At 41.9% G+C, this 25072-nt stretch overlaps 1 protein-coding gene across 1 annotated transcript in view; it reads right to left on the bottom strand.

The window, feature by feature from the left end:
- Positions 1-25072, bottom strand: part of tmem132b (transmembrane protein 132B) — a 272960-nt gene that overhangs the window by 131861 nt on the left and 116027 nt on the right. Inside the window, exon 3 of the mRNA XM_008113646.3 lies at positions 5296-5442. Coding sequence (XP_008111853.2) covers positions 5296-5442 — 147 coding nt within the window. The remainder of the gene's footprint in view (positions 1-5295; positions 5443-25072) is intronic.

Raw genomic sequence — 25072 nt, 5'->3', positions numbered from 1 at the left:
TGGTGGCTTCCTAAGTGGAACGTTTTCACCAGGCATGGCTCAAATACTAACAGAAACTGAAATGATCATATCATTAAAGGTTAGGACTTCAAATCATAGAATAACAGAGTTGGAAGAGCCCACATGGGCCATCCAGTCCAAACCCATTCTGCCACATGGTCCACATGAGGCCTACTGGTTGCAATTTCCCTTACTCTACGTCAGTGGTTCTCAACCTGGGATCCCCAGATGTTTTTGGCCTTCAACTCCCAGAAATCCTAACAGCTGGTAAACTGGCTGGGATTTCTGGGAGTTGTAGGCCAAAACACCTGGGGACCCCAGGTTGAGAACCACTGTGAGACCTCAACTGCTTGCCTCAATGCGTCCCATAAGCCAGATGCATAAGCATATGTTTTATATTTTATACTGTATTTAACTGTTTTTAATAGATTTTATATGCTGTTTGTTTTTAATGATGTGTCGGCATTAAATTGTTGCCAATTGTATGCCGCCCTGAGTCCCTTCGGGTGAGAAGGGCGGGATAGAAATATTGGAAATAAATAAATAAATAAAATAGTAAACTTTTGCCTATGCATATGCCCCTCCCTTCCTGTGAGCTGGTGCCTTCCTCCAGGAAGTTCCAAGACCGAAAGTTAGCTTGAAATCAACAAGTTTGGTCATTGGTATCACTTGTGCCAAAGTAGGTGTGGAAGGTGAGGAAGATCCTCAGCCATTGGTCAATTTTAGATAAGCCAAGATATATATTCTTTGTTTGCTGCGACATGCTTTGCGGCGGCCATTTGCATGGTACGGACCCATTGAAGTGGGTGTGTACGGCTGTTCTGACTTCTCATAGCTATGGTGAAAATAAACTTTGATTCATGAGACTGGGTTTTCTGCCTGATTTTTCCTCCTGAGCCAGGACCCATTGAAGGTAATTGTCTTACACCATGACTAGGAGAGCATTGAATACATTATTCCCGGTGCCCCAATCTTTGGATGGGGTACTACTAGGCTAAAAACATTGGTTTAAGGGACTTCCATCCATCTGGTAACAACCATAAACATCAACCTCTGGCAGTTACAAGATCTTAAATCCAGTTTATGATCTTATACGAACCTACTCAGTAGGATGCCAGCCAGTATTATTAAAACCTGTGGCTGTCTCAAAGATTTTTTGCAATGCAAAGAAGACTCGTGTCTTCATACTGAACCAATTTGAAGGGTTTTTCGGCGTGGGGGGGGGTACTTTTTTGTTTTGTTATGGGAGCCGTTGAATCTTCTAAACTAACAGCAAGGTAAGCCAGTGCACCAAATTAAAAGAAAGATCAAAGTTAAATATTTATTCTGAGAGCAATAATATTTGCAAATCTGGAACTGATCTTTTGGAGTTTTCTATTTGCATACTTTAATTAATCCAAAAAATATTAAAACTAATCTCACAAAGGAAAGGGTCAGAGTATTAATTAACTTGAGATTCATTGCTTTTGTATAATTTAGAAGTTCGACACAAAGCAGGAAAACGGCGTTAATAAAAACTAAGTTACTGTGACAGGTATAATTTCACGGATTAACAAAACTTCCAGCATTCTTACCAAGTTTACCACTAACTTCATTTTTTTAAAAAAGTTACCTGCTTCAATTAAAATGTTTTTCTCCTCCAGATGAAAATTACATTTCATTCTTCCCTTAACCTCAACATTTCTCCATTAATGTGATTTTTCTTTCATGCAGCTCGGAATGTATCATGGGTCATAAGCACAGCAAATGGGAATTTTTTAATCGGAATGAAATAGCAACCATTTTTATACAACACCACTGTATTTCCAGTACAACAGCTGAGGTTCTCATCGGTATAAAAATATCTCCATTCTTTTTGCCCCATCTCTATAGATAGGAATGTGTGGGCTGCGAGTGGGGAGGAGGGTGATTTGAGATGCAACATGAGAGTGACTGTGTTGCATGGCTTTCCTCTCAAACTATCAAGAATAACACAAACACAAACGAGTGTCTTGTTCCATCCGTGCCTGTAAGGGCCTACAACAGATTCCAAATAAGACTATAGAGAAGGAGGACTCCACTGACACACAGAGAAGATAGTCACCAAGGGTTGGATCCACCCCGTTTCATACATATCAGTCCCTTGTGAATTGCTTTTATTCCTTTTTTTTTAACGAGAAGTTCATTCTTGCACCAAGGAAGTTATTTGGGTCTTAAAAGCGAAACGGCCAACAAACGCCAAGTGTTGTAGGCTCTGTTTCATAAGGAGGAACTAGAAAGACAACTCCTGAGCATTCCTTGCCTAAGCCCTATTAAATTCACAGAGATGCCAGAAGTCAACGGGCAACATGAATGCGCACACACACACATGTGGGATAGCTTTCCCCTAGTCAATTTGTCCCATATGGGAGATTCAAATGACCTTTTTTCATTCCGAAATGAACTTCAGAGGTCTGAGAAGTTGAGAGGCATCCAAGAGGTCCCATTGGAGACCTGAATGGACCATAGGTGGCTCACAAGCTGTCGTTTTCATACAACCCAAAGTGGGGTGGTAGGTTGTTGTTTTAATTGATATATTGCATTACTGTTTTATCTGTTTTATATTGTGATTGTATTATGTTGCTTATATTTTGTCCTTGTGTTATTTGGGCCTCTGCCCCATGTAAGCCGCCCCGAGTCCCCACGGGGAGATGGTGGCAGGGTATAAATAAAGTATTATTATTATTATTATTATTATTAGGTCCTGAAAAATACTCTGACATAGGATTTTTGTATGTTTTACGGGCTATATGGCTATGTTCCAGAAGTATTCTCTCCTGACGTTTTACCTCACAACCTCTCAGGATGCCTGCCATAGATGTGGGTGAAACGTCAGGAGAGAATACTTCTGGAACATGGCCAGGCAGCCCGGAAAACATACAACTACCCTGTGATCCCGGCCATGAAAGCCTTCGACAACACTGGAGTCCTCCCAGCTTGTCTGTCTCCTTCTTGAATCACTTTGTCCAGAAGGTGACACAATATTCCAGTTGAGGTCTTAGCAAAGCAGAAGAGAGTGATGCTATGACTTCCCTCAATCTAGACCAGTGGTTCCCAACCCAGGTGTTTTGGACTCCAGATGTTTTGGACTTCAACTCCCAAAAATCTCAGCCATCTTACCAGCTGTTAGGAAGTGTGGGAGCTGAAGTCCAAAACACCCGGAAGCCCAAATAATATAATAATAATAATAATAATAATAATAATAATAATAATAATAATAATAACAACAACAACAACAACTTTATTTTTATACCCCGCCCCATCTCCCCGAAGGGACTCGGGGCGGCTTACATGGGGCCAGGCCCGATAAAACAAACAAATAACAGTAACAAAGCAATAAAACAATTATCCCAGTAAAAAACATTACCATCAATAAAAACAATCATTAAAATCAACAAGCAGGATACAGTGTTAAAAACAGGAGACTAATTCGTAGATCCCAGGCGAAATGCAGAGTGTTACGAAATGGGGAAAGGAAATTCCACAGTTGAATGGACAATAAAGTGCGGTATAAAATGGCAAGACAACAACAATGGGACTATTATGGAATGGACAGATAGATCAATCCAGCAACAATTAAACATCGAAGGCCTTTTGGAAAGGTTGGGAACCACTGATCTAGACACTAGGCCTAGAATAGTTCATGTGAAAGGGATCCAGGATCAACCACAAGTTGACAAGTTGAACATGAGTCAATAGTGTGATGCAGCAGTTTTTTAAGCTGCTGCATCACACTATTGACGGATGTTCAACTTGTGGTCTACTAAGACTCCTAGATCTCTTTCGCATGGACTATTTTCAAGCCAGGCGACTTCAGTTTCTCTAGATGCCTGTCATGGTTTAAACCAGTGCTTCTCAACTTGTATGTCCCCACATGTTTTGGCCTACAACTCCCAGAAAGCGCAGCAAGTTTACCAGCTGTTAGGATTTCTGGGAGTTGAAGGCCAAAACATCTGGGGACCCACAGGTTGAGAGCCACTATTGTAAAGGCTCCTTTAATATCTCAGATGACCTTGGCACCACAAGTCCCCACTGCTCCCAGCTTCAAAGCATATATTACACCAAGGATTTTGGGAACAAACATGATGATGAGTTGGAGATGAAGCCCATGGACCACATGAGGCCTACTGGCTGCAATTTCCTTTCCTCTACGTAGTTACTGTACAATTTTATTTACTCAAAGTAGTTACAGACACACACTACTAAGTTGTACTAACTGAAATTTCCTCTACAGCAGGGGTCCCCAAACTAAGGCCCGGGGGCCGGATGCGGCCCTCCAAGGTAATTTACCTGGCCCAGCCCTCATTTATAATATATTTTTATATCAGTTTTAATAAAATAATATATTGTATATACATATAATATTGATAATATTATTATCATTTTATACAATACAATACTAACAATAATATATAATAATATTAATTATATGTTATATATTACATATAATATTACAGTATAGTGGTATAGTTCAATATAGTATAATGCTAATATTGTGCTATGCTAATAATATAATATATTGTATGTACATACAGCTGCTCTGAGTTCCCTTCGGGGTGAGAAGGGTGGGATATAAATGTAGTAAATAAATGTAGTACATGAATAAATAAATAATTTTGGACTTAGGCTCGCCCAAAGTCTGAAATGACTTGGAGACACACAACAACAACAACAATCCTAATTAACCTGACTATCTCATTGGCCAGAAGCAGGCCCACACTTCCTATTGAAATCCTGATAGGTTTATGTTGGTTAAAATTATTTTCATTTTTAAATATTGTATTGTTCTTTCATTGTTATTGTTGTTGTTTTGCACTACAAATAAGATATGTGCAGTGTGCATAAGAATTTGTTCGGGGTTTTTTTTCCCAAATGATAATTCGGCCCCTCAACAGTCTGAAGGATTGTGGACCGGCCCTCTGCTTTAAAAGTTTGAGGACCCTTGCTCTACAGAATGATCTGACTGCCATGTCTGTAGTGGCTGAATAGCAAACTGAAGATTGGTTGGCCCAGGAAAGAAATGCACAACAGATTTTTTGAGTGGGTGGGGATGTGGAACTGACACATTTTATATCTTGATTTAAACGGATAAAAAGGAAACAGACATGTCTTTGTCTGCTGTACAGACATCCTTTCAAGTTCCCAAAAAGCCGTCGCTAACTTTGGACATGGATTTCTATTCAAACACAAACAAACATTTCTGTGAGGACGTTTGTTCCTCCCATCAAACCCTTAAGGATAAACAGCGGCAACTCATACACAGCTTGGGTTTCTTACCTGCTCTCTGTGGTTGGATCGAAGCGTTCGCACACAATGGTGGCCGTGGTCTGTGTCCTTCCATTGTCTACATCTTGTTGAACTCCCCATTGGTCTGGATCGCTGACTCGGATGTCTATTATCTTCACACCTGGAGCAGCCTTAATTCTACCAGGAAAACAACAGACGTGGCTTTAGTCCTACACAATGGCTGGAGGAAGCAAGGAATAAAACTGCACAGTGAACAGCCTGGAAGTATATTTTTTCTATGAAATTCACCCAGAAGGACTAACTGGACAATGGCTTCACAATGCATGACGCCAGTGCTCAAGAATGCATACTTGTCCTTTAATATACCAACAGAAATCCATGCGTTTCCGGGTTTACTTTTGCAGATTTGATTAAAATGTTCTCTCTAGGAATCTCTATGTCCTCCAGTGAGACTCTAAGTCCAACTCACATGAGAAGGTGACCACAGAATCAGATTTGAGAATCTAGGGATTCTTTAGAGATGTTTTTAATTCACGTTTTTCACACTTTCAAAGGAGTCCTGTGCTCCTAACCCCAATGAATGTGACTATAATCCCGAATTGCCAACCACAAATAATAATTTTGGTTACATCCTGGTTAAGATGGGTAAGAAATTCATCATCATCATCATCATCATCATCATCACCATCATCAACATCATTGTGTTAATAAAAATGAAGTTGTCCTTACATTTCATTAACAGCATTTGTTTTGCTTGGTAGATTTATTTCATTTATATCTATATATATACTAGCTGTGCCCGGCCACGCGTTGCTGTGGCAAAGTGGTGGTAGTATTGGTTAAAAATTGTTGTGTAATTTTTATTTGACTTTATTTGCATTTTTTTATTAATTTTATTGTAAGTTATATTTTTATTTATTATATTTTATTATTTTCTTGTATTATTTTTAGTTGTTTTCTGTTATTATAGTATTTTATTGTATTATTTTTTAGTGATTTTTATTATTTTTTATTGGGTTGCTAGGAGACCAAGTTGGAGGAGCTTAGCCTTCTAACTGGCAGCAATTGGATAAAAGCAATTATTCCTCTCTCTCTAATTAGGACTTTATTTTTCTTTTCTTTTTGTTGTATCAACCTAGACGCGTGGGTTGTGTTGTCAAATTTCGAGGTTGGGGGGCCTGTAGTTTTGTTGTTTTGTGGGTCGCCGTGATGCCATCACTCTTTTATATATATAGATACAAGGGTAATGGAATCACGGCACCGGACAAAACAACTAAACTAAATGCCCCACAACCTCGAAAATTGACAGCACAACCCCTCAACCACGCCTCTACGTTCATACGACAAAAAGAAAAGAAAAATTAAGTCCTAGCCACAGCAACGCGTGGCCGGGCACAGCTAGTTTGTTATAATTCTATCTGGTCCAACAAAATCATCAACTCTACCTAGTTCTGTAGGATGAGCAAAACCCATGTTCTGCTATCAGATCATCCATCCATTCATCTCTCTACAGACACTGGCATGTCTAGGCTGCCCATGTCTTATATCCTATTGACATTAAGAACTGGATAGATTGTTTTCCATAAGAATTGCTTTAAAGGCTAAGAGCCACATGGATTCTAACATTGTAAGATGTTTAATCCTCAACCAAGAGGGTTTTGCAAAATTGCACCAATGTATTGAGGGTTGGGGTATCTGGTGGACTTTTTTTGTTTTGTTTTCGTGTTTTTAATAGGTTTTTTTCCCCGTGATTTAACTTCATCATGGAAAAGAATTTTAAAAATGAAAACATAGTTCTATTGTGTTGTTTCAGTTCCCAGAATTGACCTGACCTAACCGCCCAGATCCAATAAATGCTGACATTCCCATCTGCTAAAGCCAACTGCCACATTTTCTGGCCTTTCAGCCAGGAGGCAACACAACACATTTGTGGTCCATGCAAGGATACTCAATGATGCTATTTTTACTCAGCTGGGCATCTGAATAAACTTATGCAGCTTCTCCTGTCAGCTTGCCATTCGCCTCTGCCCATCCAACCTCTAGATTCCATTATCCCATATGTAACTGGATTTATTTTATTTACTGTATATACTCGAGTATAAGCCGACTCGAATATAAGCTGAGGCACCTAATTTTACCACAAAAGAACTGGGAAAACATTGACTCCAGTATAAGCCAAGAGTGGTAAATTTCAGGAGTAAAAATAAATACCAATAAAATTACATTAATTGAGGCATCAGTAGGTTCAATGTTTTTGAATATTGACATAAAGCTCAAATGTAAGATAAGACTGTCCAACTCTGATCCAATCATTATTCTCATCTTCCTCAATGTAAATGTGCTTATGGATCCTTTTAATAATACAGTAGAGTCTCACTTATCCAACATAAACGGGCCAGCAGAACGTTGGATAAGCGAATATGTTGGATAATAAGGAGAGATTAAGTAAAAGCCTATTAAACATCAAAATAGGTTATGATTTTACAAATTAAGCACCAAAACATCATGTTATACAACAAATTTGACAGAAAAAGTAGTTCATTGCACATTAATGCTATGTAGTAATTACTGTATTTATAAATTTAGCACCCAAATATCACAATGCATTGAAAACATTGACTACAAAAATGCGTTGGATAATCCAGAACGCTCGATAAGTGAGTGTTGGATAAGTGAGACTCTACTGTAATACAGGAAAATAATACATGTAATAATAAATAGAGTAAAATAGTAAATGTAATAATAATAATAAGATCAGAGTGAAATGATAAATGTATTAATAATAATTAAAAAATAGAGTAAAATAAATATAATAGTAGTAACAATAATAGAGAAAAATAATAAATGTAATAATACCAATAATAATAGAGAAAAATAATAAATGTACCATATATTCTCAAGTATAAGCTGACCCAAATATAAGCCAACCAGGACCCTCACCCGAGTATAAGCTGAGGAGGGCTTTTTCAGTCTTAAAAAAAGGGCTGAAAAACTAGGTTTATACATGAGTATATACAGTATTTATAATGTGCAATACCTTTTTGCTATGTGAAATGTGCAATAGCAATGCTACATGTCATGTTCAATAATGATGTTATGTCCAGTCCACGTAGTCAAAGTTAAAGTCCAACCGCTTTTGCAACAGTGTACAAAAGTTAATGTACAATAACTTTCACTCCTGTTCAAGGAAAAGACAAATAAAATCCCCAATCCATATAAATCAAACCAAAAAATAGCACTCTAACTCAATGCGCAAAGAGCAGCAATCAATTACCGGCAGCCGAGATGCCAATAAAAGGCATCACAGCAAGATGTCAAAAAACATCGAGATAAAAGTACTTACAAACTCAAAATAACCGCGGAAATATATGGAGGATTAAATGGCCTGAGAGAATTAAAGACATGTTTAGCCGTCATTAAAAAGACAACAAAGTGGGTTCTAGGCAGACCTTTCTGGAGAGGTTATTCCAAAATAGGAGGAGGCTCCAACTGAAAGGGTTTGCTCCCAAGTAGCGACCAGGGTGCCTCAGTAGGAAGACGAAGAGGAACAAGGGCCCTGATAATGAGCACTAGGTTTCAGATGCCACATATTTGTCAGCTCTAATTTGGCAGAAAGTGAGTGTGTGTCTTCCAAACACAAAAAGTAAGCTAGGCAGAAAGAAGTCCTAGATAGAAAGCAGAGCACTATTCTGTGGATAACTTCTTTTCAACATGAGCTTGTGGGAGCATAGATTCCAACATTCAAATGGGCATGCTGGGTGAGATTATCGGAGTTGCAGGGCAGTTCTACACAGACACTATGAGTGGTTTCACACAGACTTATAAACCGAGTCAGAGAACCAGTTGACTCCGGAGTGCCTACACAAGCACCCCAGGAACCAGCTGGAACCTGAGATGGTGAGCACAAAGATATGCCAACTGCAGATCACTATTCTGTGGATAACTTCTTTTCAACATGAGCTTGTGGGAGTATAGATTCCAACATTCAAATGGGCATGCTGGGTGAGATTATCAGAGTTGCAGGGCAGTTCTACACAGACACTATGGGTGGTTTCACACAGACATATAAACCGAGTCAGAGAACCAGTTGACTTTGGAGTGCCTACACAAGCACCTCAAGAACCAGCTGGAACCTGAGATGGTGAGCACAAAGATACGCCAACTGCAGATCAATCTGAACCCTGGAATATATTCTTTCTTACCTCATAATAATAATAACTTTATTTTTATACCCCGCCTCTATCTCCCCGAAAAGGGACTCAGGGCAGCTTACATGGGGCCAAGCCCGAATAAAAACAATCATTCTATATATATAAAAGAGTGATGGCATCACGGCGACCGACAAAACAACAAAACTACAGGCCCTCCAACTTCGAAATTTGACAACACAACCCATCATCCACGTCTCTAGGTTGATACACCAAAAAGAAAAGAAAATAAAGTCCTAATTAGAGGGAGAGGAATAATTTCTTTTATCCAATTGCTGCCAGTTAGAAGGCTAAGCCCCTCCAACTTGGTCTCCTAGCAACCCAATAAAAAATAATAAAAAACACTAAAAATAATTTAAAACACTAAAAGATTAATACAATAAAATACTATAATAACAGAAAATAACTAAAAATAATACAAGAAAATAATAAAATATAATAAATAAAAAGATAACTTACAATAAAATTAATAAAAAAATACAAATAACGTCAAATAAAAATTACACAACAATTTTTAACCAATACCACCACCACTTTGCCACAACAACGCGTGGCCGGGCACAGCTAGTAGCAATATAAAACACAACAATAGACAAAAAACATGCACAATTATAAAATTAAACATTAGCCAATAAAAACAAATGACAAGAACTAATAAAAACATGGATTAAAATGGAGAGGTTGTAAAAGTAGACTTGGTAAGGGTAAGGTCCCATGGAATGTGCTATGGGTATCAATCGACATGTCCAATTGGGATCAATGCTAGACGAGATATGAATTGAAAGCAGGCATTCCTATGGGAACACTGTGGTTTCCTTGAGAGAGGGTTGTCTGTTTACCTTCTGTTTCCATGTTTTTTGACTGCATCAGTGCTAGCTGTCTCTTGACAAGCACTCTGCACTTTTCTGTCTCGAGTCCAGCTCTGCATGGGATATATATTGATCGGCTGCAGTAGATTTTATGGCCTATTTCATAATTTCTGGTTAGTTTTTAATACACTGTTTTGGGCTTGATGCATGCTATTTTGTGAACACCCCGCCCTCGAGATGGCTTGGAACTGTCCTGTAAGGTGTTTTGGAAGTGAAGCAAAACAATCTGCTTTTGCTGTGGAGTGCTTACACAAACACCCCATTGGATTGGAACTGGACTCGGGAATTGCAGTATAAGCGGTTAGATCAGGCATGGGAAAACTTGGGCCCTCCAAGTGTTTTGGACGTCAACTCCCACAATTCCTAACAGCCTAAAGGAAACCATGGTTTCTCCTTCTGTCTGAATCAGGCTCGGGAAGACTGTATTTTTCGCTGCCCAACTCCTCCACAGAACTTCTTTTCAAAACTGTACCTGAATCACACATTGTTACTCCTGTGTGCTTTTTAATTTTTCTCCTGCTGCTATTTTTATATAATCTTTTTCACTGCCGCATTGTCTAACTCACAATTGCATCAACTATGCCAGGATACAGGAGATATGAAATAGCTTATTAGAGCATCACACTCCATACAAACAGCATGGCTTTGGCAAACAGAAAAGAACATAACAGAATATTTGGCAGGAAGAGCAAGAGACAGAGGTACTATTAATCCAAATACACACACACACATACTTCTCTAGTCTTATTAGCCAAGCCTCCTGCAACTTAGGATAGGAAATGTTAATTCTGAAAACACTCAAGAATATTCCAGGTTTAGCGCTATACATCAGTAGTTCCCAAACACGGGTCCTTGGGTGTTGTTGGATTTAAACTCCCAAAAATCTCTGAGTATTGACTGTGTAAATCAGTGATTCCCAAAGTGATGGCACCTATTAGGACATGGGGGCGGGGCCAGGGGAGGGGCGTGGCTTCTTCCCAAGCGCCTGAGACAGGGCTGAGCCTCTATACCTCTCCTGAGAGGCCTTTTAGGACTAAAGGGCGGGGCTAGGGGTGGGGGCGGGGCCTCCTTCCAAGAGCCTGAAACAGGGCTGAGCCTCTATACCTCTCCTGAGAGGCCTTTTAGGACTAAAGGGCGGGGCTAGGAGTGGGGGAGGGGCCTCCTTCCAAGAGCCTGAGACAGGGCTGAGCCTCTATACCTCTCCTGAGAGGCCTTTTAGGACTAAAGGGCGGGGCTAGGAGTGGGGGAGGGGCCTCCTTCCAAGAGCCTGAGACAGGGCTGAGCCTCTATACCTCTACTGAGAGGCCTTTTAGGACTAAAGGGCGGGGCTAGGGGTGGGGGCGGGGCCTCCTTCCAAGAGCCTGAGACAGGGCTGAGCCTCTATACCTCTCCTGAGAGGCCTTTTAGGACTAAAGGGCGGGGCTAGGAGTGGGGGAGGGGCCTCCTTCCAAGAGCCTGAGACAGGGCTGAGCCTCTATACCTCTCCTGAGAGGCCTTTTAGGACTAAAGGGCGGGGCTAGGAGTGGGGGAGGGGCCTCCTTCCAAGAGCCTGAGACAGGGCTGAGCCTCTATACCTCTCCTGAGAGGCCTTTTAGGACTAAAGGGCGGGGCTAGGAGTGGGGGAGGGGCCTCCTTCCAAGAGCCTGAGACAGGGCTGAGCCTCTATACCTCTACTGAGAGGCCTTTTAGGACTAAAGGGCGGGGCTAGGAGTGGGGGCGGGGCCTCCTTCCAAGAGCCTGAGACAGGGCTGAGCCTCTATACCTCTCCTGAGAGGCCTTTTAGGACTAAAGGACGGGGCTAGGGGTGGGGGCGGGGCCTCCTTCCAAGAGCCTGAGACAGGGCTGAGCCTCTATACCTCTACTGAGAGGCCTTTTAGGACTAAAGGACGGGGCTAGGGGTGGGGGCGGGGCCTCCTTCCAAGAGCACGAGACAGGGCTGAGCCTCTATACCTCTCCTGAGAGGCCTTTTAGGACTAAAGGACGGGGCTAGGGGTGGGGGCGGGGCCTCCTTCCAAGAGCACGAGACAGGGCTGAGCCTCTGTATACCTCTGCTTGTTTTTCTGCTCAACTATGCTCAGGTGTTTGAGCATTTGGCTATGATAATGATATTGCAACCAAGAAAGGTTCATGGCAAAGACCCTGCAAATAAGGTCACCTATCATAGGACTATTCTTCTCATGACAGGGGTGGTAGGGCTATAGCAACTTCTGTTTTGGCTCATTGGATGACTCTTGAAAGGTATCGAAATCCACAGAGCCAGAAAAAAGTTGGCCAAGGTTCCAAAGGTGTTGTCAAGTCTAGTGTGTGACTATCTTGGAACAGGAAAAGCAGCATGAGATTCGTTCCAAGGTGGTGCCCTGTCATAAAAAAAGTAGACATCTTCTCAACTGTTGCTTCATTTGGATGAAACCAATGAACTTACTGTCCCTTTTGGTGAGGTTCATGGGTGATTTAGCTCATCTCTATATTCTGTGACACCAGCAAAGGAGGTGGGATAATCATGTCCATCTGTCTGTCCATCCATCTGTTCATCCCCACCAGCAAATATAGCTTTGGGGAAACCCACTGTGAAGGCTATGACTGGCACTCTCTCCAGTCTCAACTGCCAGTGAGGATTGGTAGGAATAGGGGCAGACGGTGAGATGGTCTCCCTGGGAAACAATCTTTCAGAAGTCACAACCAACAAGATATTGCAGGATGATTGTGTAGGAATGTTTCTCCTACTATATGGATGGGATGGCCAAGGAGGCACCAGGGAGAAGGACAATTTGGACAATAGGGAGAAAGAAAAGCTTAAGAAATGCAGAGTTGATAGGAACTGGCTTAAACTGGCTTTTAAGGGTCTTAATTTATGCAGGTGTTCTGGCCAAGGCTCAGTCACATAGAGCTTATCCACTAACGTGAACATTATTTACTGAGCTTATGTAGATTTCTCAGTGCAATGCTTGACTATCTCACGATGAATCCTTTAGAATGAAGGCAGCCAAATAACCCGCCGTGTGCTGGGATTTAATAAATGCTCAGCTTTGGATGTACATCATGACATCTGCTCGACCTACACAGGAAGAGAGGGCTGATAATACGGAGATGGCTGTGCTGGAGTTGCTGTGCTGGAAACTTGGGGTGAGGAGCATGTCCATGTTGTCCCTGTGGGTACATGGAGAGTTCCCATCTCCACTCCACTATAGAGAGACAGACAGACAGACAGATGGACAGATCTTCAGGGGAGAAGTGTGGAAGCCCACCAGTAGGACACTAACTCCCATAGGAAGCCCACCAGTAGGACACTAACTCCCATAGGAAGCCCACCAGTAGGACACTAGCTCTCATAGGAAGCCCACCAGTAGGACACTAACTCTCATAGGAAGCCCACCAGTAGGACACTAACTCTCATAGGAAGCCCACCAGTAGGACACTAACTCTCAAAGGAAGCCCACCAGTAGGACACTAACTCTCATAGGAAGACTACCAGTAGGACTAACTCTCATAGGAAGGCTACCAGTAGGACACTAACTCTCATAGGAAGTCCACCAGTAGGACACTAATTCTCATAGGAAGACTACCAGTAGGACATTAACTCTCAAAGGAAGCCCACCAGTAGGACACTAACTCTCATAGGAAGACTACCAGTAGGACTAACTCTCATAGGAAGGCTACCAGTAGGACACTAACTCTCATAGGAAGCCCACCAGTAGGACACTAGCTCTCATAGGAAGCCCACCAGTAGGACATTAACTCTCATAGGAAGCCCACCAGTAGGACACTAACTCTCAAAGGAAGCCCACCAGTAGGACACTAACTCTCATTTTTCTCAGCAACAGATGATATAGCCGCATATTACTTGCAATAGTAGTGGCGATATAAAGCCATCCTGAATAACAGCCCTTCCTGACTACTAGCCATTCCTGGTTCTAACCTACAGGACTTTCTGTAACCCTCTTTTAATGCCACTACTACATCCTACGGCAGTGAATTCCAGGTTTAACTATGTGCAAGACTGTGCCGTGACTCAGTTTTATTATATTACTAGTATAGCGTTTATGTTTCTTGTCTACCAACCTAGTATTCATGATACGATTTCATGGGAGTCTTCCAAGTGTGACTTCATCGAAATTCAGCCCTCACTTCTGTTGTTCCGTTCCCGAAACATGTTTGCAAAGGCTTTCTTTATAACCACCACACATGTTTTTAAAAAATGTGGAATTTCTACTTGTGGACAACAAGAAAGAGTTTTCTCAAATGGCACCCACGTTTGCTTGGGCTGCTGAGTTGCTCACATCAAGACGTTGATGCAAACGTAGTGAACTGGAAGATGGAGATTTGAGACGTTGTTAGCCAGTGCCTTTACACATCTGCTGACAGGTTCTTTTTGTTATCGTTGTCATAAAAACCTTGTTTTTAAATTGGATTTGATACCATTGCATTTTTTTTCCAATTGTAATTATATTTTTATTCTTACGGCCTCGGGCTGCAACAAATAAACTGAACAGAAGTGAGAACCGGGAGAGGGGATTAATTCATCATTGATCCTAACGGGATTACAACACAACCTTCTGCATATTCAGAAGAAAACCCCACTGCATTCAAAGTATGTCTCGCTGTACTTCTTCTCTTTGGTTGCAATGGGACGGATGGGAGGGCAAATATATTCACCCGTGGGAAAATTGGGGATCATTCTGCAGAGTGGGGAAGGCACCAATGTCAACTATACTGCCATATAATCCAGTTTCTATTCTGAGCTGGATTATATGCCAGTGTAGACTCCCAGTTCAAAGGGGTTAATCTGGGATCAGATACTGGATTATATGGCAGTGTAGAAGGGGCCTCATGGGGCCAGTCATCTTAGCCGTCACTGCAACTTTCCCACCCACACTTTCAAAAAGGCCAGAAAAGAGAGAAGAAAGAGAGTCGGTGCTTCTTTTCGGTTCTTCCAAGATGAACTAAGGTCTTGCCTTTTGCCACGCTGCTTAGAGAAGGGGATGGTTCCTTTTATGATAAAGAGTTAAAGTCGACACTGTTTCTTTGCTTAACTTTTGACTAAAATATCTAGACTTATACATGAATACATAGTAGAGTTGTGCGTAGAATTCGTTTCGCCCATTTCATCCATCCTTTTGTTCCTTTCGTTACCTTCGGGAGCACGATACGGGAAGCCCCCTCCCGGTACGAAAATCAGATCGACATGAAAGCAAGTGGGAGCCGATCCCAGCTCCTCGCCTGCTTTTTGTTAGCACGTGGCACTTGTCTCCTTGCCTTGAAGAGTGTGTGTGTGGCATGCAGTAAGCACACACCTGCCTAGCCGAGCACATCCTTTCTCTTCTGTAAGAAATTCAGAAGAACTTGCCTCCTTGCCTTGGAGAGTGTGTGTGTGGCATCCAGAAAGCACACATGCCTGCCTGCAGCCAAGTGCCTCCCCTCTAGAGTAGAAAGTAGAAACAGGTAAGAAGCCTCCTTAAAGCATGTGCCTGCCTGCAGCTGAGCGCCGCTCCTGTCTCCACTAGAGTAAAATGATGAAATGGGAAGATAGAAAACGGATATTTTGGCACTCCAGACCAAAAACAGATATCTGCCCTCCTGATTTCAGGAGGCTCCCCAAAAATGGAGGCCCCACCGAAAGCCTGGACAGAAAACGGGTCAAGGTTTACCCCGAAAGCAAAACTTAGCACAAAGAGTAGTTCTCCGTTGGGAGGAGAAAGAAAAGTACCCAGCATCTAACAACTTTGACCCCCTTGGCCAGGACTTGGGAGGTTGATCTGGGGGGGGGGAAATCTTGAAATTCCAAAGGAAAACACATACGTTTAGCTGTTATATCAGTGCTTCCCCAGACAGAGAACACAAAATGGCCCAATCTCGACCCAGTGGGAAGCGAATTATTCACCCAAATAAAGTCTGATTTTAATCACACAAAAATCACGCAGAGGCACAGCAGGGAGACTCCTCTGGGGATAATGGCTTTGATATCACCGCTGCCTTGTATTCATTATTTATGGCCCGCCAAGAGTTCTCGCCCGGCACTGTTTCAGAATGACCGGACTAAGCACTAGTATGCATGGCACAGCAAAATCACAGACCATAATCATCCAAAAAGCTGAGGCCCAGGTTTTTCCCAGCTAGTTAAGCAGGTGAGCTATGTCCTTTGGGAGCCGAGGGAAATTACACAATGAAATCAGCAGCATCGGATGGCAGCATAAAATATAAATGCAGATCACTCCGCCTCAGATTTATTACACTTTTAACATCTAAATCAGGAGGATTCTGTCCTATAGATTGAGACTGATCTGAAGTAATTTAATGGAAAGTTGGTCGTTGAAACACATAATCACATTTCTAGAACAATGTAATTACAATGAGTGTAATGTGATTTCCTGCCAGTGGGTTTAAAAAGTGCGAGCATCCACCACATCCTTTGCTCTTGCATTGAACATGACAACCCTGGCAAAATTAGTTTTAGGAACCCTACTACAGCATTCAATTAAAAAAGGAGACATTAGGTCTTCAGAAGAGGAGGAATGGAGTGGGGAAGGATCTAATTGAATAGATTATGGTTATGCTACTCGCAGTGTAGAGGTGTCAGTAAGAAGGGAATGAGGAAGAAATTATAGCCTGGATATTCTATACAAATTTACGGTCCTCAATCAGGGACTGGCCTTAGCAACAAAGAGAATATCATCTCCAGTCACGCCCAGCATGGTGCAAGGAAAGAGCTATCTCCTCCTGTCAACAAAATGCAAAGAAAATAAAATCTCTACCATTCTGCAGCAGAATGAAAATGAACTTCCTCTAATAGCAAACTTCACAATCTAGAAAACCAGGCAGAGAAGCACATCTCCATTCAAACTGACCCAATAGAAAAGTTGGAAATGATTCGACATCAACCATCCAGGTTGAGAAGATTTGCAAGACCTTCACAGAGTCAATTATTGTATGTTGGTTTTTGATATTATTGTATATTTTGATATTATTGTATGTTGGTTTTATATCTGTAAGCCGCCCCGAGTCCCTCTGGGGAGATGGTGGCGGGGTACAAAAATAAAATTATTATTATTATTATTATTAAGGAAACTACGCCGTTTGAGTCTGTAAGATCTGAACAGAATGATGGGCCAGGTTGTGGCGCAGCTGGTTAGTAGCCAGCTGCAATAAATCACTACTGACCGAGAGTTGGATTGAGCTCGAATTGGATTGAGCTCTCGACCGTTAATAGCCTAGCTCGCTGCCCATCGAAGCAGCTCAAAAAACAGTTGCATCTGTTGTGAAGAAAATTCTAGGGGAGGATCATTTAACTAAATTACGACGCCATAAAAAAAAAACTTCCAGCAGCGTGCAGAAAGGAATGAGGAAGTACTACCATCAAGGACTTGGTGTCACAAGTGGACAATGAAGCAGTAGCTCCCCCTGTGGCCAGAATCGAGCATACCCTCACGAAGCCGGAAGCTGGAGAATGTTAAATTGCTTCTGTGTCTGTCTATATGTCGTATGTCTAATAGTGGCATTGAATGTTTGCCATGTATATGTGCATTGTAATTCGCCCTTTGAGGTGAGAAGGGCGGAATATAAATACTGTAAATAAATAACATTATTTACAACATTACAACATTAAGTAAAGCAGCCATGCTATGTTTCTGGATCTGCAGATCCTAGGTTTCTACCCTGTAGTCCTGCCTTAATGACTCTCTCATCTCATCCAGAAGTGTTTTTCCAATGTCATTTTGGTTAAAAGTAAGGATTCTGCACATTGAAGCACTGGAAAAAGACTCAAAGTGCTGCAGTGAACAACTTTTCTCCATCAGCCGGAACCTCCTTTATCTAGCTGGCATTGGACCATCAGGACCCATCAGCCACCCATCAAACCGCATCCTACCCAGACGCACCCACTTTCTGGGAAAGACTCACGAACAGGAACAAGACTTCAAGGTGTACGAGAGACATAAGATGGGTTGTAAGGCAAAGGGGGAGGAAAGGTGAATAAACAAAACTTCAAAAATACAATTTAAAGGAAGTCTGGCCTTCCCTTCCCTACGAACACTGAACCATTTCGAAAAGCAAACGAACGCAATAGGTTTTCAACCCAGCAATTATGGAACAGTCCAAATGTCCTGGAAACCCGTTGATAGAAATATGAATGATTAATGTGGAAATCTGGCTGCTAAAGCAGTACTTAAGCAAGCACTCCTTGTTCTCTTGATTTGCCATCTGCAATGGGCTTACATATCTGACTGCATACAATATCAGCTCAAAGATATGTGTCAAATTGCTTATTATTATCATTATTTCATTACCCACCTCTCCTCATGGCTCAAGGTGGGGTACTGCAGTATCAAAGCCTGGCTGCTTCCTGCCCAGGGGAATCTTTTGTTGGGAGGTGTTAGCTGGCCCTTCTTGTTTCCTGTCTGGATCAGCTAACATTCAGAGAAATGTGGTGGTTTGGACACCACAGAGACCCACTGGGTGGCCTTGGGTAAGTTGCACCTTCTCAGCCTCAAAGGAAAGCAATGGCAAATCTCTGCTCACGAAATCTTGTTGAGAAAACCCACAAGTCACCATACATTAGACCCAAAAGGCACACAACAACAAGAGAGGGATAGAAAGCACAGGCCAAAGGGTTTGCATCGGAGCCTCCCAGCAAGTTTCCCCTTTGCCAGTCCAGACCAAGAAATAAACACTCTCAAATGTCATTCATCACTACAAAACTTCAAAGTAGAAACTGCAAACTGAGAACAAAAGAGGTGTCATTCATCATGGAGAAGGCAGCAGATCCCTGCTTGATCAAGGCTTATTCTCCGTTCCGATACACAATATCTGAAGTCTGGGTGAACAAAGCTGAGCATGGCAGTGATGGATTGCAGCATCATAGCCGAGATGTGGTGAATGGGCCAGTGTCTATTCCAATAAGGTTTCGATCCCAAGTAACATTTGCAGGGAATATACAGTGCCAAGAACCAGTATCTTGCGTGTTAAACCCAGTATTCAATTACTCCTAATGCCAGCATGGCGATCCCATTCATTCAAACAGCTGCTGACAGTGCCAATTCAACCCTTTCCCAGCACACATGTATGCACACACTCAGACATAGACTTCGGTTTTTCCCTCTAAGCAATGAATCTGCTGCAAAGTGTCATCTCCTTCCATTAGCACAATGGTCCACAACCTGTGGTCTGTGGACCACCAGTGGTCTCCAAGAAATAAAATACGGTTTCCCAAGAAATAAAATATGGTCCACAGCCTCACTGTTACTACAACATTGCAACGAGAGCAACTGGTTTTGCGACACCTTCTTATAGTGCCGAGGCAACTGGGATGTCGGGAGAGGAGAGGCTGACTATCCATGAAAGTGTAAAGAAGTGTGTTTTTATTTTGATTTATAGATGTCATGTTTAATTGCGTTTTAAAAGTCATGTTTAACTATGTTTAAAAGGGTAAGTATTAGTTACCAGTGCGTGGGGGATGGTAGCCAGCTCAGCATTCTGAGGCAGGTTGCCATAGTAACGAGGGTGGAGCCAACCACCGTTTGGAGGAAAAGGAGGGAATGTTTTAAAAACAGTTTAGTCTGTGATCTGAGTCACAGGGAAGACACTGGTTCCAGGTTAGGGAAACCAGGGAAGCTCAGATCTCTAGTTGTGTCATATTAAGCAAGTTAAATGACTTGTTTGGGTTTATTCGTAGAGTCTGAGTGGTAAGGGGAAGCAATCCCAGTTAGATCCAAAGTGATCAGTTGATAGCTTTGGTTGTAAGAGAAGAAAAAGGTTTAGACTGCTCAAGGAAAGGAGAAAGTATTTTGAAAGTGGATTCATCATAGGTTATATTTGCAACTGATTAAGAAAGTGTAACTCTGAGAAGCAACATTGTAACCACTAAGCTCTGTGCCTGAATAAACTTTTTAGTGTTCTCCAACATCCAAGCCTCTGTCACATATATTCTAAACTAAGTTACGCTACCATCTAAAGTGAATAAGAAGAATAAAGGGAAAAAAGATTCCCCTCTGCCTGAGTTCTCCACAGAAAGGATACAAGCCTCCTGACTGCTGCTTCTCCTCCTGCTCAGCGGAGCCATTCCATGTGGTGCCCGGAAGCGGGGACACCTTGGTGTCTTAGTTTTTAGGCCTGTTCCTGGGGTTATTTGGGGTACTGATTCAGAAAATTGCATTGGATAGACCACATCAGCTCTAGATTATTAAATATGGTTTTCTGTGGGCGAGCAGATGGCGACAACTGGATGGCATATGTTCTGCATCAAAAACTAGAGCTGATGTGATCTATCCAATGCAATTTTCTGAATCAGCACCCCAAAGAACCAAACCAAATCTAAAGTTGACCAAAATCTGTTGGGTGAGAAGGGCTGGATATAAATATTGTAATAAATAAATAACAAATAAAATCTGATTCGTAACCCTTTTGGTATTAATGTTGGAGAGTGGTCTCTGGTCAAAGTGGTCCCTGGTCAAACACAAAGCAGCTAAAGAAACATGCATACAGTAGAGTCTCACTTATCCAACGTTCTGGATTATCCAACGCATTTTTGTAGTCAATGTTTTCAATATATCATGATATTTTGGTGCTAAATTCGTAAATACAGTAATTACTATGTAGCATTACTGCATATTGAACGACTTTTTCTACCAGATTTGTTATATAACATGATGATCGTAGCCTAATTTGATGTTTAATAGGCTTCTCCTTAATCTCTCCTTATTATCCAACATATTCGCTTATCCAATGTTCTGCCGGCCCGTTTATGTTGGATAAGTGAGACTCTACTGTATATGCCCATTTCAGGTATCTTCAGTCTATCACTGAGAACATGCAGCAGCTAAGCATATTGGCAATACATTCTTAAGTATTTGTTCAGCAGCTATGGAAGTAGAAACCTTGCTTTTCAAAAATACAGTTACATTAAAAATCAAAACACCACCAAATCTTCTGACAGACTTCAGAATTTCTAGTAAAGCTGAGAAAAATCAGACAACCCTGCATATCTCATGTTCTGCCATGGGATAAAGGATTTGGAAGGGGATTGGGAGAGTGGGAAGGAAAAGAACACTAGTGAGATTTCTACATGTTCTCAGAGAAGTGTTTTAACTGAGAGAAGATTTATCGGCAGCCCAAACTGAGCAATTACTGGGCTCTGGCAGAGCAACGGTGTTAGTGGGGGGAGATTAATGAAGGTAATGAAAGGAAGACTTGGCTGGCCGGAGACTTCAGAACTCCGAGAAACATGAAAATCATTACACCTTTTTACAAGGGCTGGAGTCGGGGGAGAGCAATGTTCCATCACGGGAGAAGTGGTTGCATCAAAAAGAGAAGGTTTCTTCATGACGTTTGACACAAATCTTCCCTGTAACTACTGGACCTAGGCGGCTCCATCTTCGGTACAACATTTGTTTCTGGTCTTAAACTGTCCAGCTTGGGCTGAGCAGGGTTTGGGCATCAGCTCCTTCCAGTATGGCCCATAGAGCATATCCCAGTTAGTGTTTGGGACTCTAATTCCCAGCCATACTAGCCAGCTTACCCAATGGTCAGGAGTTCTGGGAGCTGAAGTCCAAAGCACCTGGAGGGCCATAGGTTGTGCAGACCTGCCCTTGGCTCTTGGTTTATTTGGTCCCTATTTTTTATTGTGTCAGAAATGAATTGAGAACATACTGGTGTGAGAGAATCGGCCATCTTCAAAGATGTTGCCCAGATGTGTTACCATCCTGTGAGAGGCTTCTCTCACATCCCCGCATGGGAAGCTAGAGCTGACAGACAAGAGCTCACCCCATCTCATGGATTCGAACCACCAATCTTCAGGTCAGCAGTTTAGCCAGCACAGGGGTTTAACCCATTGCGCCACCATGGCTCCTGGTCCCTATTTAATAATTTGCTATTTAATGTATCTATGAAATAGTTGGGATAGGATGTCCTGGGTTGGCGGTTTGGTGTCATCGGTATGCAGATGACACCCAGCTTTGTTACTCCTTTACACCTTACTAACTAAGAGCCTCCGATGGCGTAGTGGATTAAAGCCTTGTGACTTGAAGGTTGGGTTGCTGATCTGAAAGCTGCCGGGTTCGAATCCCACCCGGGAAGAGCGCAGATGAGCTCCCTCTATCAGCTCCAGCTCCAGGCGGGGACATGAGAGAAGCCTCCCACAAGGATGATAAAACATCTGGACGTTCCCTGGGCAATGTGTTAATGTGGGATTTGTGTATTAGTAGTGTTTAAATGAAATTTGTGTCTAGCATGTATTGCATTCAGAGTATGCTATAGTCTGTAAAGAGTTAATGACTGAGAAGCTGTGTTGACCTTGATTTGTGGCTGCAACCTGGGGAGTATCCAGACTCAAGTGTGTTTGTACATTACTGATTGCGTCAGTTGAGATCTTGCTCTGTTCTGAGTTTGTGTCTGCCTAGAGTGAAAGCCAAGCCTGCTGTGTTCGTCTGCAAGTCTGTTTTGTCTTATATAGTAAAACTTTGTATATATATTTTTAACATCGTCTCTGACGTCTTTTCGTTCTGCGTTTCAATGACAACATACAACTGCTGCTATGCTGCGAATTACTCTGACACAATGTCCTTGCAGACAGCCAATTCTCTCACACCAGAAGTGACTTGCAGTTTCTCAAGTCGCTCCTGACATGGGAAAAAAAACCTTACTTCAAGGGAGCTATCTTGGTCCTAAACCAGAGCTTATCAATAATTAGAAGACCGGATGAGGGCAAACAAATTGAAACTGAATCCTGAGAAGACAGAGGTGCTCCTGGTCAACTGAAAGGCGGATCAGGGAACAGGCATTCAAATTGTGCTTGATGGGATTGCATCCCATCCTGAATTGGTATATAGTCTGATTGATATACGCCAAACATAGCAACTGAGCTCCTCCAACCAAATGCTTTTCAGAGTACAGCAACCACAAGAACGCACACACTCACACACTGCTTCTCAAGGCCCAGGCTGAAGCACAATATCCCAGATCTACAAGGAGAACCCACACACACATTGCCAAAAAAAAACCTATTATGTTTTCCTTTTTCTGTTCCTATTATACAACTATAGGGACTCCTCTTAAGTCAAGAGCAGGCTGTGGGAGTGGGCAAACATCACCTCCACAGAGTATTAACAATGTGAGCTGAAAGGCCCAGTGGGAAGGATCAGCTGAGAAGTACACTCCAGTCAACTCCTTTTCTTAACAGAAGGAAAAAAATCTCTGCAGAAGCAAATATTAACTTTTGTTGCAGCCAAACAGTGCTCAGTCTTGCTTAGCACTTACATATGTGAGTTGCAAGAAGGGCGGCATATGTCGGTTTGCAGGAAAGCCACTTTTGCGAACCAGGTGTACCATCTGCCTTGGCATGATGTAAACCTCACCTTTCAGTCAAATAGTCTCCAAAATAGCTCACTACAACAGCTCACACTGATAGGAGAAGAAATGTAAAGTGAGACAGATGGCTCTGGGTTTTATTTTTAAGCACAGGGTAAGGTCACAGCATACTGCTGTTTCAGGAGCATCTTCTAACAGTGTGGTCCTCAGTGTGCGACCATGGAAATGAACCTCATGGTGTTTGCATGTGTGCATGGAGACCCACCAATGCTCTCAAGACACAAATGAAACTACCCCTCCCCAGATATGTACAGACACAAATACACACACTGCTGAAATTAGCCTTGAAGGCAAGGGAATGCTTTGCATATAAATTGAGCTCCCATCTGAGGGTCAAACTGGCTTGTGGAAAGTTGCACAGATTGACGCACTCTCTTCTAAACATCCATTAAATATATTTCTCCTTCTTTCAACCCCACCCTTATTTGAAAAATCAAAACAATGTGGCAATGGTATTACTTTCGAGATGCATCCTAGGATGAGGCATAAGTGGAACCTGAAACCCCTGTTGAAGGCCAAGAGTTGAAGCAACTGGTTTTCCTCTTTCTAGCTCCACAGCCTGCAGAGCTTAGCAGCTGTCCAGGGTGCTGAATTTTCAGACTATAAATAAGGCTGTATATGTGATGAATGGATTGAATGAATTGTATGTTTGGGGTCTGTCCAGGGCCTAATTGGCCAACTTGATTCGCACCGAATCGCTATGATTCTAGGTTGGGAACCACTGATGTATACATACATGTATATAGATTTGTTTCATAGTTTTTTATTGATATCTAAATTAATAATAATAATAATAATAATAATAATAATAATAATAATATATCGGGTTGTTGTGTGTTTTCCGGGCTGTATGGCCATGTTTCAGAAGCCTTCGACAACACATATAATATAATCTATATACAGTAGAGTCTCACTTATCCAACACTCGCTTATCCAACGTTCTGGATTATCCAACGCATTTTTGTAGTCAATGTTTTCAATATATCGTGATATTTTGGTGCTAAATTCATAAATACAGTAATTACTACATAGCATTACTGCGTATTGAACTACTTTTTCTGCCAAATTTGTTGTCTAACATGATGTTTTGGTGCTTAATTTGTAAAATCATAACCTAATTTGATGTGTAATAGGCTTTTCCTTAATGCCTCCTTATTATCCAACATATTCGCTTATCCAACATTCTGCCGGCCCGTTTATGTTGGATAAGTGAGACTCTACTGTATATAAAAGAGTGATGGAATCAGGGCACCGGACAAAACAACAAAACTACAGGCCCCCCAACCTCGAAATTTGACAACACAACCCATCATCCACGGCTCTAGGTTGATACAACAAAAAGAAAAGAAAAATAAAGTCCTAATTAGAGGGAAAGGA

Source organism: Anolis carolinensis, chromosome X, assembly GCF_035594765.1.
Source record: "Anolis carolinensis isolate JA03-04 chromosome X, rAnoCar3.1.pri, whole genome shotgun sequence".
NCBI lineage: Eukaryota > Metazoa > Chordata > Lepidosauria > Squamata > Dactyloidae > Anolis > Anolis carolinensis.
This window is presented reverse-complemented; position numbering and strand designations above follow the sequence as displayed.